Genomic DNA, 18,399 nt, shown 5'->3' on the forward strand with positions numbered 1-18,399 from the left:
TGAGTCTGCTGCTCTGTTGCTCTGCAACCAAGCTATTTTTAGCACCTGATGCAAGGCCATGGAGCCATACTCAGTGCCCAGGGCCAACTTGCTTGAACCATTCTACCTATGTCTTTTGGAGGGAAAGAGAGAGAGAGAAAGAGAGTGGGGGAGTGATGGAGAAACAAATGGTTGCTTCTCCTGTGTGCCCTGAGCAGGAATCCACACAGGACTTCCACACACCAGGAAGCGGGGCTCCACACAGGACTTCCACACACCAGAGCGTGGCTCAACGCTCTACTGCTGAGCCAACTGGCCAGGGTCTGAACTTCTCAAAAATAAAGAAAATTTAAAAAGCCTAAGAGTTGGTATAAAAGTAAAATGGAAAAAATAGAAATTTAGGGTACTCTAATAGTTGATTTTTACTAACACAAAGGGAATAAGTAATCAGAAAATTTTAATTTATAATACTGTTTAAAAAGATATTAAATGGGATAAGAGATAGGATATTGAATTTTGAGAAATATTTTTATAATTTAGTTTTCAAAATTATTTTGAAACCATATATTCTATATTTTACTTTATGTTTCATTTCCTTAAAAAAAAAAGAGAAAAAACATTTAGAATTCTGGCTAGTTAAGAGGCTGAATTTTTGAAGGATACATAGTAAATGATGTAAAACCAAGATTTGTTTTTATTTCTTTGGCTCAAGGAGAAAATGCAATAAAAAATAAGTAAAGAAGAGGAAAGAGAACTTTAAACACCAAGAGAGTGTTTAATCAGCATAATACTTTTAAGACATACCTACTCTTATTCACATTGCCTATTCACGAATTTAACTAACATTTCTTGAATTCTTGTTATGTCAAGTATCATCCTAGGCACTGGAGATAGAGTAATGAACAAAATAAAGAAAACTTTTGCCTTTACAGAGTTTAAAATCTAATAGAAAAGGCACACAATAAACAATATAAGTAAGTAAAATACATAATATATTAACAGTACAGTATTAAGGAAGAAAAGATAAAAAAGCAGGGAAGGAGTATATGAATGTTAGCAGGAAGAAAAAGACACACTGAGAAGATGACATTTGAGTAAAGTTTTAAGAAGTGCAAGGCAATCTATGCAGATATCTTAAGAACAAGCATTCCAGGGGAAAAAAGCAAGTGAAAGACTCTGAGGCACCATTTCTAACTTTTTTACACACAGCAAGGCCACTCTGTTTTCAGTAGAATGCACAAGGGGAAAATAGTAGAGAGTAGAGTTTAGGAAATTAAGAGTGGATCACATCATTATATAGTCTTCATACATAAAAGTAAAAATTTTTACTTTTTCTCTGAGTGAGATGAAAAGCCTTTGGGAGGTTTTGAGCAGGGCTGAGATGTGCTGCGACATATTTTAAAGAAGCATTCTGGCTAAAGTGTTTGAATAGACTGAAAGAGGGAGAGTACTAAAGCGCAGAAACCAATTAAGACTCTTGCAATCATCCTGGCAAGAGAAGCTAAATCCAACGACTTGCTGATGAGCCAACTGTGTGTTGTAAAAGACAATGTGTCAAGGATGACTCCAAGATTTAAAACCTGAGTAACTGAAAAATTGGAGTAATTCAGTAAAATATGAAACCCTGTGGGGACTTTTGGGGAAAATAGATCAGTTTGGGGCATATTAGGTTTGAGATGCCTATTTGGCATTGCAGTAGAGACACTGAGTAGACAGTTATGAATCAAGTTCAGGGAAGAGGTCTGCAAGACTTCCTTTTTTAAAATTATGTGTGATTCAAAATTACAAAATTTATAAGTTACAGTAACAGTATAATTCAGAGACATTTAGATCATGAGATTTTTTTTTCTATAGTCTGCATAGGTGGAATAGTTTAATGACTATTTCTCCTGAATTTGTATGTGCCTGTGTTTTTTTTTAAAAAGTAGAAATATTTGGCAAGAATAGTTTCAAACAATGATATATTTTACAACAAAGTGGGTAAAATATAATTTGGAACCTTTCTGATATCTTTATAGTATACTGCCCTTACCCCAAAAGGTAATATTTAGTAGTATAAATTCTGCCACAAATTATACATCCATGTAAATGTGTAGCATCTGTTATTAGAAAAATTTCCCAAAATGATGTCTCACACTATAAATGTTCTTTTATATGTCAAATTAAATAAGACTAAAGGGCAACTTCACTACATTTTTGTTTTCATTTTGCTTAACTAATAGGGTAATATAGTTAATATATTAACTCAGACATCTGCATACATCTGTACTATCAACATAACTTTTTAAGTTGATTTAATATAAGGCTCTACTTCTCTTCTCATGCTCACTGTTATCTGTTATGCATCCAAAAGCTTAATACTTTAAACTGAAGTAGCATCAAGATTTATTCTAACGTTGAATAAAAGAAAAATAAATTAGCACAGGATATTGAAGTTAGAAAGTACATGGTAGGGGATGGAAATTAATAAAAAGAGCTGAATTTAAGATAGATTTTGGTATGTTTGAGAACCTTGGCTTGTAATAGGATAAATTAATCCAATCACATTTATCTTGTTAATTGATGAATTCAGTCTTCCTCTGTCATTATATGCTTTCTGTTTTTTATGTTTTCTTGATGCTTTCTTCTTTCCTTAGTTTTTGCTAAGTAGCCAGTTTTATTTCTAGTGTTGTGAAAAGTATTATTCTACTGATGAATTATACATATAGTTCTAAAATTATGTATACCCTAGATTTCTCTTTTAATCTAAAGCATAGGAAGTAAACTCCAGAAGGCAAGTTCTTCAGTATTCTATCTGTGTTCTATCACAACAGTAGGAATATTAAAGTGTATTTGTCTATAAGTGAATAAGTTAGTAGAAGGTATTAACTACATAATCATAATTCTGCTCTGGGATCAAAGACAGACTCTGGAGGGGAAACAAACTAGAAAGTGAATGCAGAGAAAAGTGAGAAAGAATGCTACAGACATTGCCTCTATCCCAATCCCGATACTAACTTTTTTATTTTGAAAAACTTACCCATCCTCTTTGCAACACTATTTTTTCACTTTAATAATAGAAGAAGTAGATTAGAAAAATGATTCATTACTATTTTGTCTAGAATTATAGAAGTTTTATTTGGAAATAAACTATTAACACAAATGTCAAAATACTACACAAAACATTCACAGAAACTGTTTTCATCCTTTTAAAAAATTTTTACAAACATTTTCTACATGATCTAACATACAACAAAGAAACAGTACATTTTTTCATTTGCACACAATGAAGAAACAAGAATATGTATATTACAAAGTTTAATAGACACTAGGTAAGATGACAGTTTAAGTCTATAGGTGAGAAATTCTCTAATAATAAATAATCAGAATTTTTTTAGCATCCATCACTTCCATAACCAAGTATTATTCTGATTTAAAAAATAACTTGTTATCATCAGCCTTAAGCTATATACTCATACCATTATTTAATTTTTAGTACTATTCACCATGTTAGTTTTTTACAATTATTAACATAAAAACTGTGGCAAAATAAGGGCAAACATTTGCAAAAACAAACAAAATACTCAGTTTAACTATAAGCATGAATGGGTATGATGGAATTTCTTCAACGGGTTTTCAAGCCATCAGATCCCCAAAACTGAATTTGCCAAGCATTTTTGCCAAAGTCCAGGAAAAGATGACATTGATTTATTCCAACAGAGGAGCTGAAATTAAAACTCCGTGTTTAGTTTAGAGGCAGGTTGGGGGAATTTAGCCATTGAAAAATTACTATCTTTAAAAAAATGACCACTAAATTAGTTTCACTAAATTTATTTTTTAAATCATAAATGTTTCCTACAAAGGAGCATTATATTCTTTACACTGGTCTGAATAGATAGGTATCAGGAACATTGTTACTTTTCCTCCCTGTCCAAATATTACAGTGACTACAAACCAAAGTATTCACAAAGATTACATGGGGGGGGGTCCTTTTCACCAACAGCAATAAACAAAAATTAGAATTCACTCACTCTGCTATTGTTTCAAAATTTCAAAGTTACCTTTTCCATACCCCCCCCCCACACACACATTCTGTCTGTAGGAAACTAATGCATTATATCTGGTAAACAGCAAAGATTTCACTATACCTCAAATGCAGAACTCCTATGAAACATGATTGTTGGCATCTTAAACAAAAGTAGATAAGATTTGTTTCATTTTTAAGGGTCACAGATCTTTTTGAGAAACCTATAAAAGCCACCAATCTTCTCCACAAGTTTTTAATATATATTCATATTATGAAAAGTAAGTTGACATGTTTTATAAGATCACAAAAAATAAAAACATTAATAAATTATATAATGCTAAAGGTAATTAGATAATTCACACACACACACACACACACACACACACACACACCCCTCTCAATACTTTAGAATTTTTTTTAAAAGCCCAAAACCCCCAAGGTAGAAGAAAAGCATTTATCCAAAGAAAGAAACAAAAAATTAATAGTTGTGAAATATTTTGAAATGTTCAAGTCCAATATCTTCTTTTAAGTCCTCATAGTATTTACTTTAGATAGGGATGAAGGTGTTTAAGCTTAGCTTTTCTTGACAAACCAATTCTGATTGGTCGGCTGCATGTCTTAAGAGGTAGTACTCTTGAAATTCCATGTGAAAAGTTGCTACCTAAAAATATAAGACAATAAAGTATTTAAGGGATAAAAATTATTCATAGTTTCTAAGGTGAAAAATTTTTTTTGCTAATATGTAATTATACTAGCAACATGTAGTGAGTCACTGAGCTAAGTGCCTTAAATGAAGTTTAATTAATCCAATCTCCACTTTTAAAATGTAGAAATGTCAGCACAAAAATTAAGTAACTTGACTAATATAAACTACAAATTAAATAAAATCATCATTCCAGTCAGGCAGTCTGACTTAATTTAAAGTTAACTTGATATAATGGCTTTAAACACCATTTTTTAAATTTGAAGCTAAACAACTAAGCTATATACTGTAAATGATTATAGTTGATATCTAAGAAAGATTAAGATCCATAATAGAGTACAAATGTATTCCATCTGTTATGAATCAATGGAGAGTTCTGATTTTGAAGTTTTTATTTAATATCACACTATCATTTTCAAAACAACTCAAAACATTTCATGAAGATATATATTACTAAATCAGTTAACCAGGCAAATAGGGTCAGCTACCTTTGATAATGAAATACAAAAATACTTATAATTTTTATAGTGCTTTATTTTAAAAAATAAACAGTAGGGTACAAATGTAAAGCAAAAAATGTATCGAGTTTTGGTTGAGCTTTAATGAACAAGTATGACCTTAATATAAAAACACTATTTGAAGTGTAATCAATATAACTTTAAATCTGACAAAAGGTAAATGGCATAATTTCTACTAAGTTTAACCAAATAAAATGTGTGTGTGTATATGTAAACAATAAAGAAAAAAAGTGCAAAATTTAACTATAGGTAAATAGAAAACAATATAAAATCAGTTTCTGAACTCAATATTCAAATTATAGTATTATAAAAATAAGAAAAATATTGTTAGATTTTTTTTAAAACAAAAAGGGATTGTCCAAATAAACCAAAATCATTGGATCATGTCTGGCACATTAGGATTTGGTAATAAATTAAGTACTGACAACAATTTATGCTAAGTGTATGTTAAGTATTCTTCATTATGAGATTATTTCAAAACAAAACATTGATTCAGTCTATTTGATTATTTTTTCAAAGTATAACTTTTTTTATTTTCTAATATAACAGATACTTATGGTAATTTTGCAATGGGTGGATAATCACTAAACCAATTTGTATCAACAGTAGACCTTTTGCAAAGCATATGCCCTTAAATAGTCATTAAGTTATGGTTCTGAGGATGTGCTTTTTTTGTCATCTGGGACTCTCTACCTTTTTAGTAAATAAATTATGATTCCTTTTATTATTGCTATACACTAGATTAGTATATTGCTTTGTATAATTTAACAATTCTAAATATTCAAGAGTACTAACAGAAATTGTTAATTTTAAAAATCAGTGTTTAAAAATATTATAAAATTAGTAATCTTTTAGAAATAATGCTAACTTGATTGTTTTCTAAATCCTTGCAACTCAAAGTGTAGTCCTCAGACTAGCAGCATCTACATTTTTTAGGAGCTTGTTAAGAATGCATAGCCATAGGGCTTACCCCACAACAGAATCAGAATCATTAAATAACATTCCCCAATCATATATGTGTGTGTGTGCATGTGTGTGTATACACACACACATATGCTTTGAAGTTAGGGGAGAGGCCCTGGCCGGTTAGCTCAGTGGTAGAGCGTCGGCCTGGCGTGCGGGAATCCCAGGTTCAATTCTCGGCCACAGGAGAAGTGCCCATCTGCTTCTCCACCCCTGTCCCTCTCCTTCCTCTCTATCTCTCTCTTCCCTCCTGCAGCCAAGGCTCCATTGGAGCAAGGTTGGCCCAGGCGCTGAGGATGGCTCTGTGGCCTCTGCCTCGGGCACTACAATGGCTCTGGTTGCAACAGAGCAATGCCCCAAATGGGCAGAGCATTGCTCCCTGGTGGGCATGCCAGGTTGATCCCAGTCAGGTGCATGTGGGAGTCTGTCTGACTCCCTGTTTCCAACTTCAGAAAAATACAAAAAAATTAAGAAAAAAAATTAAAGTTAGGGGAGATTTGATGCTAAATAAAGCACCTAGCACACTGTCTGGCTGGCATGTAATACATGCTCAAAACAATTACAAAACACCTGCCTTCTCCACAGAGAGAAGAGAGAGACACAAAGAGTGACAGGATGTTACTGGAGACAAAAGTGATAGAAAGTGAGTATCAAAAACATTTCAGAACAGTCAGGAGTTTCTCAATGCCTTTAAAGTCAGACTGCCTAAATATCCCCATGCTTCCCCCATGTCTCTCAACTTTTCCTTGACACTAGGGATATTTAACAAGCTTTAGGAAGATCATCCCATTTTTATGCACTTCGAAAGTAAATCCAAGACAACTGTCCTAAAATAATATTAGAGAATTCTGGCTGACTTCACACATTTTCATATCCCACTGGTATTATTATAATTAGAATAGATGTTAGACTTGCTGTGCTTTATTTTGATTTTGTAGACTTCTTAGGCAAATGATGATGTTACATTCATTTTATTAAATAGTTATCAAAATTTTAAATTCCATAGTCATAAATCATGTTAGTATCTCTTAATGATATATTATTAATTACTAAATAAAATGTCCATATAGAGAGCCTCATAACTGTTAAACAATAGGGAACATTGTTGATAGTTATATAACTGGGAATAATATCTCATCAATGGAAATCCAACTTAAATAATTGCCTTTTTGGTTTTTCCAATTAGTGTTACATATAGTAGATATATATATTAGAATTGTATGACATCTATCTTATTGCATAGTTATTGCAATGTATCCTTACAAATATGTAAACAGTTTTAAAGAGTATATTTCTTAATAATAAGCTAAATCTAATATTCTAAAATGGCATTTTAATTTTTAGTCAATTTTTAAGTATTAGAATTTGCTTCAGTAAATTGTTGATGTTTACAAAAGTACTAAATCTTTGTATTTACTTTCTAACATAAGAATATTATCGTCATACTAAAAATATAAAAATGCAATATTCATCTTAGAAGGTATTCTAGAAAATAACCAAAAATCTTACCTCCTTTCATTGAATAATTAATTTTTCCTTCCTTAACTTCATCAGAAAAAAGAGCATGTCTTTTAGGCAAAGGTTTTCTATACTCTGAAAATAAATATCAATATGTTATTGCAAAAAGTAACTTTTGTATAAAATGTCAATATTAAACAAATTACTTTTTCAAAAATATTTCTCCTATTGACTCCTGAAATTTAATACATAAAACAAGATGCTTCAAAGCTCTTTTAAATAATTAGTCACTTTTTTATCTTTAAGTTCAGTATATTATTTAATATTTGAACAGTCTTTTATAAAAAATAATATGTACCAATAAACATTGCTTATACTTTATCTCCTTTTTGACAAAACTATGTATTTGGTCTACAAAAAAAAAAGAGTAGCACTTTTTTTTCTATCATAATAAAACACATTTTAGACAGAAGCCCCAGGGACAGAGTGACTGAGCAGCAAACACCATACAGAGGATTTGACTAAGGGTCAGTCTCCCTGCAGAACTGGAGTACTTCTTACAGGAACTCTACCTGCCCACCTCATCAACTCCTGCCCTGCCAAGCTCACCTCCAGCCTGGCCGTGATGAGAGAAATCTGAACTAAAGTACCTGATTACTAACCAAAAGCAAACTTCTTTGGTTAGCCCAATTCCCTGGCCCCTTGGATGAAATAACTGGGAGCTGTATTCTAGAACAGGCCTACCTGAGATGAAATGGTATAAAGACTGAAATTTGCATCAAATAATCAAGTAGGGAAGACTTCAAAGAGGCTCTACTAGGTAAGGAGATCACAACTGGAAGAAGCTTACAAGTCACAGAGAATAATGGGTAAGCAGAGAAGCATAAGTCATATGCTTCAACAAGATAAATCCTCTGATAAAGTTTTGGACTAATCAGAAGTAATCAAATTACTGGATACAGAGTATAAAATAATGATTTTTAGGATGCTTAAAGATCTCAAAGCTACAATGGATGGACTTAACACTTCAATAAAGAAATTGAAAGCATCAAAAAGGACATGGAAATCATAAAGAAAAACAAGACAGAAATGACAAACACAATATCAGAAATGAAGACTACACTGGAAGGAATTAAAAGCAGTCTGGATATAGCAGAAGATCGCATCAATGACTTAGAGAACAAGATAAGTGACAGCACAGAAAGAAAAGAGACTGAAAAAATATGAGGAAACTCTAAGAGCGTTCTGTGACAACCTAAAGAAAAACAACAACTGCATTATAGGGGTTCCGGAAGAAGAAGAGAAAGAACAAGGGTTAGAGACCTTGTTCAATGAAATTAGAGCTTAAAAATTCCCTAAATTGATGCAGGAAAAAGTCACACAAGTTCAAGAAGCACAGATAATTCCATTAAAGAGAAACCCAAAGAAATCTACACCAAAACACATCATAATTAAAATACCAAAGCTAAGAGATAAAGAGAAAATATTAAAAGCTGCTAGAGAAAAAAAGGCTATCACATAAAAAGGAGCCCCCATAAGAATGACATCCAACTTCTCAACAGAAACACTTGAGGTCAGAAGGAAATGGCAAGAAATATTCAAAGTAATGAAAGAACAAGAGCCTACAACCAAGACTTCTTTATCCAGCAAGGCTATCATTTAAAATTGAAGAAGAAATAAAAAGCTTCCCAGACAAAAAAAAAACTCAAGGAATTCATTACAACCAAACCAAAGCTGCAAGAAATGTTAAGGTGCCTGTTGTAAATAGAACAAAGGGGGAAAAGAATATAGTAAAAGAGGAATAACTTTAAAGAATAAAATGGCAATAAACAACTACATATCAATAATAACCTTAAATATAAATGGATTAACTGCTCTAATCAAAAGACATAGGGTAGCTGAATGGATAAGAAAACAAGACCCGTTCAGATGCTGTCTACAGGAGATGCACCTCAAAACCAAAGATACACATAGACTGAAAGTAAAAGGGGGGGGACTATTTCATGCAAATGGAAATAAAGAAAAGGCTGGGGTAACAATACTTATATCTGAGAAAATAGACTTTAAAATAAAGACTATAATAAGGGATAAAGAAGGTCACTACATAATGATAAAGGGAGCAATCCAGTAGGAAGAGATAACCATTATAAATATATATATGTACCTAAATATGTAAAGCAGATTTTGATGGACATAAAGGGAGAGATCAACAGTAATACTATAATAGTAGGGGATTTCAATACCCCACTAACATAAATGGATAGATCCTCAAGAAATAAAATTAACAATGAAACAACAGAATTAAGGGATATACTAGATTAACTGGATTTAATAGATATCTTCAGAACCTTCCACCCTAAAGCAGCAGAATATACATTCTTTTTGAGTGCTCATGGTACATTCTCTAAGATAGACCACATATTAGGGCATCAAATGTGTCTCAACAAATTTAAGAAGACTGAAATCATACCAAGTATCTTCTCTGACCACAATGGCATGAAACTAGAAATCAACTACAATAGGAAAACTGAAAAACACTCAAACACTTGGAAACTAAACAGCATGTTATTAAACAATGACTGGGTCAACAATAAGATCAAGGAAGAAATAAAAAATTTCCTTGAAACAAATGAAAATGAGCATACAACAACTCAAAATCTATGGGACACAGCAAAAGCAGTCCTGATTGGGAAGTTCGTAGAATTACAGGCATACCTTAAGAAGCTAGAAAAAACTCAAAAAAATCCTTACTCTTGCAACTGAAAGAACTAGAAAAGAACAGCAAGTAAAGCCTAGAAGAAGTAGAAGGAATGAAATAATAAAGATCAGAGCAGAAATAAATGACATAAAGATAAAAAACAATAGAGAGGATCAAAGAAACCAAGAGCTGGTTCTTTGAAAAAGTAAATAAGATTGATGAATGCTTAGCCAGATTCACCAAGAAAAAAAGAGAAAGAACTCAAATAAATAAAATTAGAAATGAGGGTGGAGAAGTGACAACAGACACAGCAGAAATACAAAGGATTGTAAGAAAATACTATGAAAAATTGTATGCCAAAAAACTAGACAACCTAGATGAAATGGACAAATTCCTTGAAACATATAATCTTTCAAAATTAATCTGGAAAAATCAGAAAACCTAAACAGACCAATTACAACAAATGAGATTGTGCCCTGGCCAGTTGGCTCAGTGGTAAAGTGTCGGCCTGGCGTGCAGGAGTCCTGGATTCGATTCCTGGCCAGGGCACACAGGAGAAGTGCCTATCTACTTCTCCACCCTTCTCCCTCTCCTTCCTCTCTGTCTTTTTCTTTCCCTCCCGCAGCCGAGGCTCCATTGGAGCAAAGATGGCCCGGGCGCTGAGGATGGCTCCATGGCCTCTGCCTCAGGCGCTAGAATTACTCTGGATGCAACAGAGCGACACCCCAAAGGGGCAGAGCATCGCCCCATGGTGGGCATGCCTGGTGGATCCTGGTCGGGCACACGTGGGAGTCTGTCTGCCTCCCATTTCCAGCTTCAGAAAAATGCAAAAAAAAAAAAAAAAATGAGATTGAAACAGTTATCAAAAAACTCCCAAAAAAGAAAAGTCCTGGGCCTGATGGCTTCACTAGTGAATTCTACCAAATATTCAAAGAAGTACTAACTCCTATCCTTCTCAAGCTATTTCAAAAAATTAAAGAGGAAGGAAGACTTCCAAACTCCTTTTATTAGGCGAGTATAATTCTGACCAAAACCAGGCAAAGGCAACACAAAGAAAGAAAATTATAGGCCAATATCCCTAATGAATTTAGATGCTAAAGTCCTCAACAAAATATTAGCAAACTGGATTCAGCAATATATGAAAAATATCAAACACCATGATCAAGTGGGATTTATTCTGGGGAGGCAAGGCTGCTACAATATTTGCAAATCAATCAATGGATTCATCACATAAACAAAAGGAAGGAGAAAAATCACATGATAATTTCAATAGATGCAGAAAAAGCACTTGATAAAATCCAGCACCCATTCATGATCAAAACTCTCAGCAAAGTGGGAATACAGGGAACATACCTCAACATGATAAAGGCCATCTATGACAAACCCACAGGCAACATCATACTCAATGGGCAAAAATCAAAAGCAATCCCCTTAAGATCAGGAACAAGACAGGGGTGCCCCCTTTCACCACTCTTATTCAACATAGTTCTGGAAGTCCTAGCCACAGCAATCAGACAAGAAAAAAAATTAAAAGGCATCCAAATTGGAAAAGAAGAAGTAAAACTATCATTATTTGCAGATGATATGATACTGTATATAGAAAACCCTAAAGTCTCTGTCAAAAAACTACTGGATCTGATACATGAATTGAACAAGGTGGCAGGATATAAAATTAATACTCAGAAATCAGAGGCATTTTTATACACTGACATTGAACTGTCAGAAAGAGAAATTAAGGAAGCAATCCCCTTCACCATTGCAACCAAAAAAATAATGAACCTAGGAATAAATTTAACCAGGGAGATTAAAGACTTGTACTCAGAAAATTATAAAACTTATAAAATTATAAATTGATAAAAGAAATCAGGGAAGATACAAACAAGTGGAAGCATATATCATGCTCATGCTTAGGAAGAATAAACATCATTAAAATGTCTACATTACCCAAAGCAATTTTTAAATTCAATGCAATACTGATTAAAATACCAATGACTTACTTCAAAGATATAGAACACATATTCCAAAAATTTATATGGAACCAAAAGAGAACATGAATAGCCTCAGCAATCTTGAAAAAGAAGAATAAAGTGGGAGGTATCACACTTCCTGATATCAAGTTATACTACAAGGCAATTGTACTCAAAACAGCCTGGTACTGGCATAAGAACAGGCACATAGATCAATGGAACAGAACTGAGAACCCAGAAATAAACCCACACTTTTATGGATAAGTGATATTTGACAAAGGAGGTAAGAGCATACATTAAATTAAAGACAGCCTCTTCAACAAATGGTGTTGGGAAAATTGGACAGCTACCTGGAAAAAGATGAAACTACACCACCAACTCACACCATTCACAAAAATAAACTCAAAATGGATAAAGGACTTAAGCCGTGAAACCATAAGCATCTTAGAAGAAAACAAAGGCAGTAAGCTCTCTGACATCTCTCGCAGCAATATATTTGCCGATTTATCTCCACGGGAAAGTGAAATAAAAGACAGGATAAACAAATGGCACTATATCAAACTAAAAAGCTTTTGCACAGCTAAAGACAATAAGAACAGAATAAAAAGACAAACTACACAATGGGAGAAAATATTTGACAATACATCTGATAAGAGGTTAATAACCAAAATTTATAAAGAACTTGTAAAACTCAATACCAAGAAGACAAACAATCCAATCAAAAAATGGGCAAAAGAAATGAATAGACATTTCTCTGAAGAGGACATACAGATGGCCAATAGGCATATTAAAAAATGCTCAACATCACTAATCATTAGTGAAATGCAAATTAAAACCACAATGAGATATCACCTCACACCAGTATGATGAATGGCGATCATCAACAAAACAACACAGAATAAGTGCTGGTGAGGATGTGGAGAAAAGGGAACCCTCCTGCACTGCTGCTGGGAATGCAGACTGGTGCAGCCACTGTGGAAAATATTATGGAGATTTCTCAAAAAATTAAAAATCGAACTGCCTTTTGACCCAGCCATCCCACTTTTAGGAATATACCCCAAGAATACCATAGCACAGTTTGAAAAAGAGAAATGCACCCCCATGTTTATGGCAGCATTGTTTACAATAGCCAAGACCTGGAAATAGCCCAAGTGTCCGTCAGTGGACAATTGGATTAAAAAGCTTTGATACATATACACAATGGAATACTGTGGGGCCATGAAAAAGAAGGAAATATTATTTTTTGCAATAACATGGATGGAACTGGAGACTATTATGTTAAGTGAAATAAGCCAGGCCGAGAAAGAAAAATATCATATGACCTCACTCATATGAGGAATCCGATGAATAATATGAACTGAGGAGTGGAATAGAGACAGAGCCAGGATCAAAGGATCCAGAAGAAAAGTGGACAGAGGGAAAGGGGATGATAGGGTGAGGATGGGATGAGAGCAGAAAAGCAAATCATGGAGGGAAGGGGGGAGGGCATTATGGGGAGGGAGACAGGGAGGTTGTGCTGGGGAACATGGGTGACATTAGAATCTTTGTAAACACAATATATTAATTAAAAAAAAGGAAATCACATTTTAAAACTAATTGTATACCTTCCTCAGAAGTAGAATAGAGTAATTCTTCCTGTGATGCTCTTGAACAGCAATATTCATTAGGAACTTCCTGTTCTCTATTTCTGGGTACTGTTTTCCATTTAAATAAACATTGATGTCTTTTATGCTTATTAGGACTTGCCATGGTATCACAAGGCAAAGAAGATGCATATATTTTATTGACTGTACCCATTTTTATCTTCATTTTTACCTCCTCGACATTATTTTCTCCAAAGTAATTTCCTTGCCCATTGTTTGATTCCATGGTGCTTGGAATTTCATATTCTTTACTGATTTCATGAAACATACGAAGTTCTTCAAGTACTAAATCAAATTTATTCTTGATTTCAAAATGATTGGCTATTGTTATAGGTTCTGTTGATAAACACTTGGCAGTTAAGTCCTGAAAACATTCTTTGTTTCCTACACTAATAGCAGTTTCAAACTGATGTTTAGCATATTCTGTAGAGTCAATCTTTGGATGAAAATGTTTTGAATTAGCTAACTCACTTTCTTGCAAAATACTATTGTATTCATTTCTGTCAACTAGATTATTTTGATTAACATATTTAGTTTCTTCCACATGTACTTTCCTACTCATTAAGGAGACTGGTTGTACAGGAAACATGCCATCTATTGAATAAAAACAATTTTTCCCTTCTTTTTCAATCTTAATATCTTTATAAATTTGGCAACTGTTTGTTAAACTTTGTGCTGTGATTTTTTCTTCCTTCTTCAAAATTAAGTCATGTTTTTTTGCTTCAGTTTCACTTCTTAGCAAGCTTCCAAAATTTTGCACCTGAGTTATAATCATGGGATTAGTTTGCTCAGTATATTTTGTGTAGTGGTTTGTCTGGATGGCTTGTTGCCTAACATTGAAGAAATCTTCAAATGTGCACTTAAAATTAAAACTACTGATTTTATTATGTTCCTGTGTTCTTTCAATATCTAAATTTTGGTTGTTCATATTTATTCCATAAAAGTTATCATTAATATATTCTTGGTTGTTCTGTATAAATTGAGAAAGAGACTTGTGGATTTTCACAGCATTAGCCCTACAGTGAGCCAAATTTTTCACATCCATTACTTGTTCAGGACAAGTCTTACTCTTGTAACTAATTTCTTTTGTCAAAAAATTTTCATCTGTGTCATCAAAGTCCATTAAAACTATATTTTTCGTGCCCATGCTAAAGAAGTTGATGGATTTTGTCTTAGTCTCTTTGAAAACTTGTGCAATTTTAAATAGCTTTTTTTCCTCTAACAGAGGTTTCCAGTTATGTCCAAATGGTCTTGAAAAAGTTAAAGTCTTTCTTAGATATGCAATATGATTTTCCACTATAATTTTTTTTGGATAATTCAAACACATTATCCATTTGAAAATGCATTCCTTTTCTAATTTAAAGTCATTTTCACTTTCAGGTGAAGAGTCAAAGTTGTTAATCAAAGAAGCTATGTTGGTTTTCAATATGATACATAGAGGTTTTGAAACAGTGGTTTGTAAATATATGCTTAAAATGTTGTTTTTCCTATTGACATTCATATTCCTAATTATTAGATTTTGAACATCAGTTTGCTTTAGACACTTTAAAATTTCTTGCCAGGCTAAAATATTGTTATCTTCATTTCCTGAAATACTTTCATGGAAATAACTTTCTGCAATGAAATTCTCAAAGATACTGCTTAAATAAAAGTCTTTTTGGGTAGTATAATATTGCAACTGTAGCTTAGTATTGTTTTCCCCTTTATCATTTAACAATAAAAAATTTATTAAAGCTTTTTGGCTCCCCAGTCTTCCAATCATGAGAAGTTTTGATTGTTCTTCACGTCTATTCATGGCTTTTGTATTATAATAATCTTCTTTGCTTAAAAGACCTATTTCTGATAATTTTAGCAAACTCAATTTTTCTCCAGCTTTTTTCATATTTTCACATTTAGTTTTGTAATTATGCACAGTCCAACTGTTTTTCCTATTTTTTCTCAAAATATGTCTAATATTACAGTCCCAGCCTTGAGATTTTTCTGATCTGGTAAATATGTCACTGTACAGGCATGTTTCTGCTTCTTCCCAATTTGCATTTTGTTGCTTTATAGTAAAACTCTTATCAGGGCTTCTTACATCAGTCTTGATACTATTGTAGTTATAGTATAGTAAACTAATTGAGTTTTTTTCCCTCACACAAATACTTTGGTTGCTGACTGACTGGTGATTACTTTCATAACATTCAGAAAATATATTTTCTGCCTCCACAATTTTTTTATCATCCAGTAACTTTTGCTTCTTAGTATTTAGTCTATTTTGGGACCAGTAAATGTTTGTGAAATCCTTAACATATGCCTCATTTTTGTCATTCTTTATTTTTGTTATTTCCTTTAAATAGACAGGGGACATTTTCCTCTTTAAATCGGTTGAAAATTCGGGGATACATATTGTGCTGCTGTCTCTAAAATAGCTAGTTTTGGCCGTTTTGATGAAGGGCTGGTTTTGAGATTCTGATATTTTTAGCATAGATGCTGAAATGTTATTTTCTTTTTTATATGATGGCGTATCACTGTAGGCTTTACATCTGTCTTTGATTTCATGAAGTGTCGATTTAGTCTCCTTGTAAAAGGTAACGTCTAACACTAGATTTTCTGTCCGATTTCTATAACTATTGTCTTTCTGACTGTCTCTCCCTTGGACTAAAGATTGTTTTTCGTCCTCGTTTGTAACTCCTTGTATGTCGTCTATAGAGACGTTGGGGAGAAGCTGACCAAACTCAACTTGGGCTCTGTCACTGAGGGGCACACTGAAAACCTTGTCACACAGCCCTGGCTTCGACAACCTTCTGGAAGCCCACAAGCCAGAATCAAAACTGTGTGAGGGAGGAGGCTGCAAACAACTATTCATCTCGAATTGGTTATCTTGGCCTCGCAGACTACGTATCTGCTTCCCACTGGCTGATTTCTCCACGTGCAAGTCTGTGGTCTTATCGAAAATCATGTCAGCTGACAGAAGCAGCGCCTTGAGAGGTCTGAGCGACAGCGCCCACTCTTTCTCCACGTCAGACAAGCGAGGCACCCCAGGCAGCCTCCACTCCGCCTCAGGGACACCGCCAGGCTCCTCAAGGCGGGGCCGCTTACTAGGGGGGCGCTGGGAAGCGGGGTCTTGTGGAAGCGCTGAAGGGGAGGCCGGCTCGGCCTCCGGCGGCGTGAGGCGCGTGAGGGACATGACACAGAACTTAGGGGATCTGTCAGGGGTTCCCGCCAAACTCCAGTCTTTCAGTCTGAACACAGAGGCTCCGCCTCACTCCAGAGCAGCCCCGACCACGCCCTCGACACAGCCCTGGAGCCCGATCCTCCGCCTCCGCCTCAGCTTTATATAGGCGGTCCCGCCTTAGCTCCGCCCCACAGACCACGCCTCCCGTGGCCCCGCCCCCCGCTCCGGAACGCTGGGTCCTCTCTCCCTCAGAGCTCGGACAGCTTGTGGCCGTTAGGTTGTCTATTTTTAGCGCCTTTTGCTCAGGTAGACCGTAGCTGGTCTAACATATTTTCTTGCCTCTGTCAGAATTAAGAAGAAATGTCAGAATCTCTGTTATTTCTCTGATCTCTGACCGGAAACGGCTTTATTTTTTAGATGCTGAAATTCGGTTTTCCTCAGAAGCGGCTTCCCACGCCCCTCACCCCCGAGCCGGCCAGCAAACTTGGGGCCGTGGCAGCCTCTGCCCGAAGCGCCCTCTGGGTCTGGAAAAACTTTCCTAAAAATCAGATCTTCACGAATAAAGTGTGTTCTGGGGTGGGAAGGCACTGGTCCTGCACCTTCCTGAAACAACATTTCAAGGAAAAGTGTGTGGAAATTATTACCTAGAAAATCACTGCTCTTCCCTTGAAGGCTGTAGAAAAGCAGTTTTCCTCTCCGCTGTGCGGTTTCTTTCCCCGTATGGTGGATAAAATAGTGCAAAGATTAAAAAAAAAATTATATGTTCCAACTAGTCCGTTCCTTGTAAGCATAAATAATAATGTAGTTCCATTCAGACCTGGTAAATTTCGCAAATGGTATTCTTTTCTCTTCCTTCAATAATTTCTTTAAATCGTTTATTATTTCTAGTTCATTCTGATTTTTGTCAATCCCAGTCATAAAGTGATTTTCAAAATATTTATTCTTATAATGTTCATTAGGAAACATGTGATTGCCTGACCTGTGGTGGCGCAGTGGATAAGGCATGGCCCTGGGACACTGAGGTTGCTGTTTTGAAACCCTGGGCTTCCTGGTCAAGGCACATATGGGAGTTGATGCTTCCTGTTCCTTCCCCTTTCTCTCCTCTCCCTCTCCCTCCCCCTCTCCCTCTCCCTCCTCCTCCCCTCCCCTCCCCACTCTCCCCTTCTCTCCAAAATGAATAAATTTAAAAAACCTTTAAAAAAAGGAATATGTAATTACTACTCAGTAATCAAACACCTCAGCCCTCTTGAAGATTGTTTCAAAGTGGGTAACTTTATGTTCCCTGGTAAAAGTGAGTAAGAACTACA

The 18,399-nt window shown here is 34.7% G+C and overlaps 1 protein-coding gene across 1 annotated transcript; it reads right to left on the minus strand.

Annotated features, from left to right (window-relative positions):
• Positions 1 to 4,527: 4,527 nt before the first annotated feature.
• RAD51AP2 (RAD51 associated protein 2) lies at positions 4,528 to 17,104 on the minus strand. Its single transcript, XM_066237552.1, has 3 exons — positions 13,897 to 17,104; positions 7,679 to 7,762; positions 4,528 to 4,646 (listed from the first exon to the last, which is right to left on the minus strand). The coding sequence occupies exons 1-3, from the start codon at positions 17,102 to 17,104 to the stop codon at positions 4,528 to 4,530; spliced, it is 3,411 nt and encodes a 1,136-aa protein (XP_066093649.1).
• Between the last annotated feature and the right edge of the window lie 1,295 nt (positions 17,105 to 18,399).

The sequence above is a fragment of the Saccopteryx bilineata genome, chromosome 6, assembly GCF_036850765.1.
Source record: "Saccopteryx bilineata isolate mSacBil1 chromosome 6, mSacBil1_pri_phased_curated, whole genome shotgun sequence".
NCBI lineage: Eukaryota > Metazoa > Chordata > Mammalia > Chiroptera > Emballonuridae > Saccopteryx > Saccopteryx bilineata.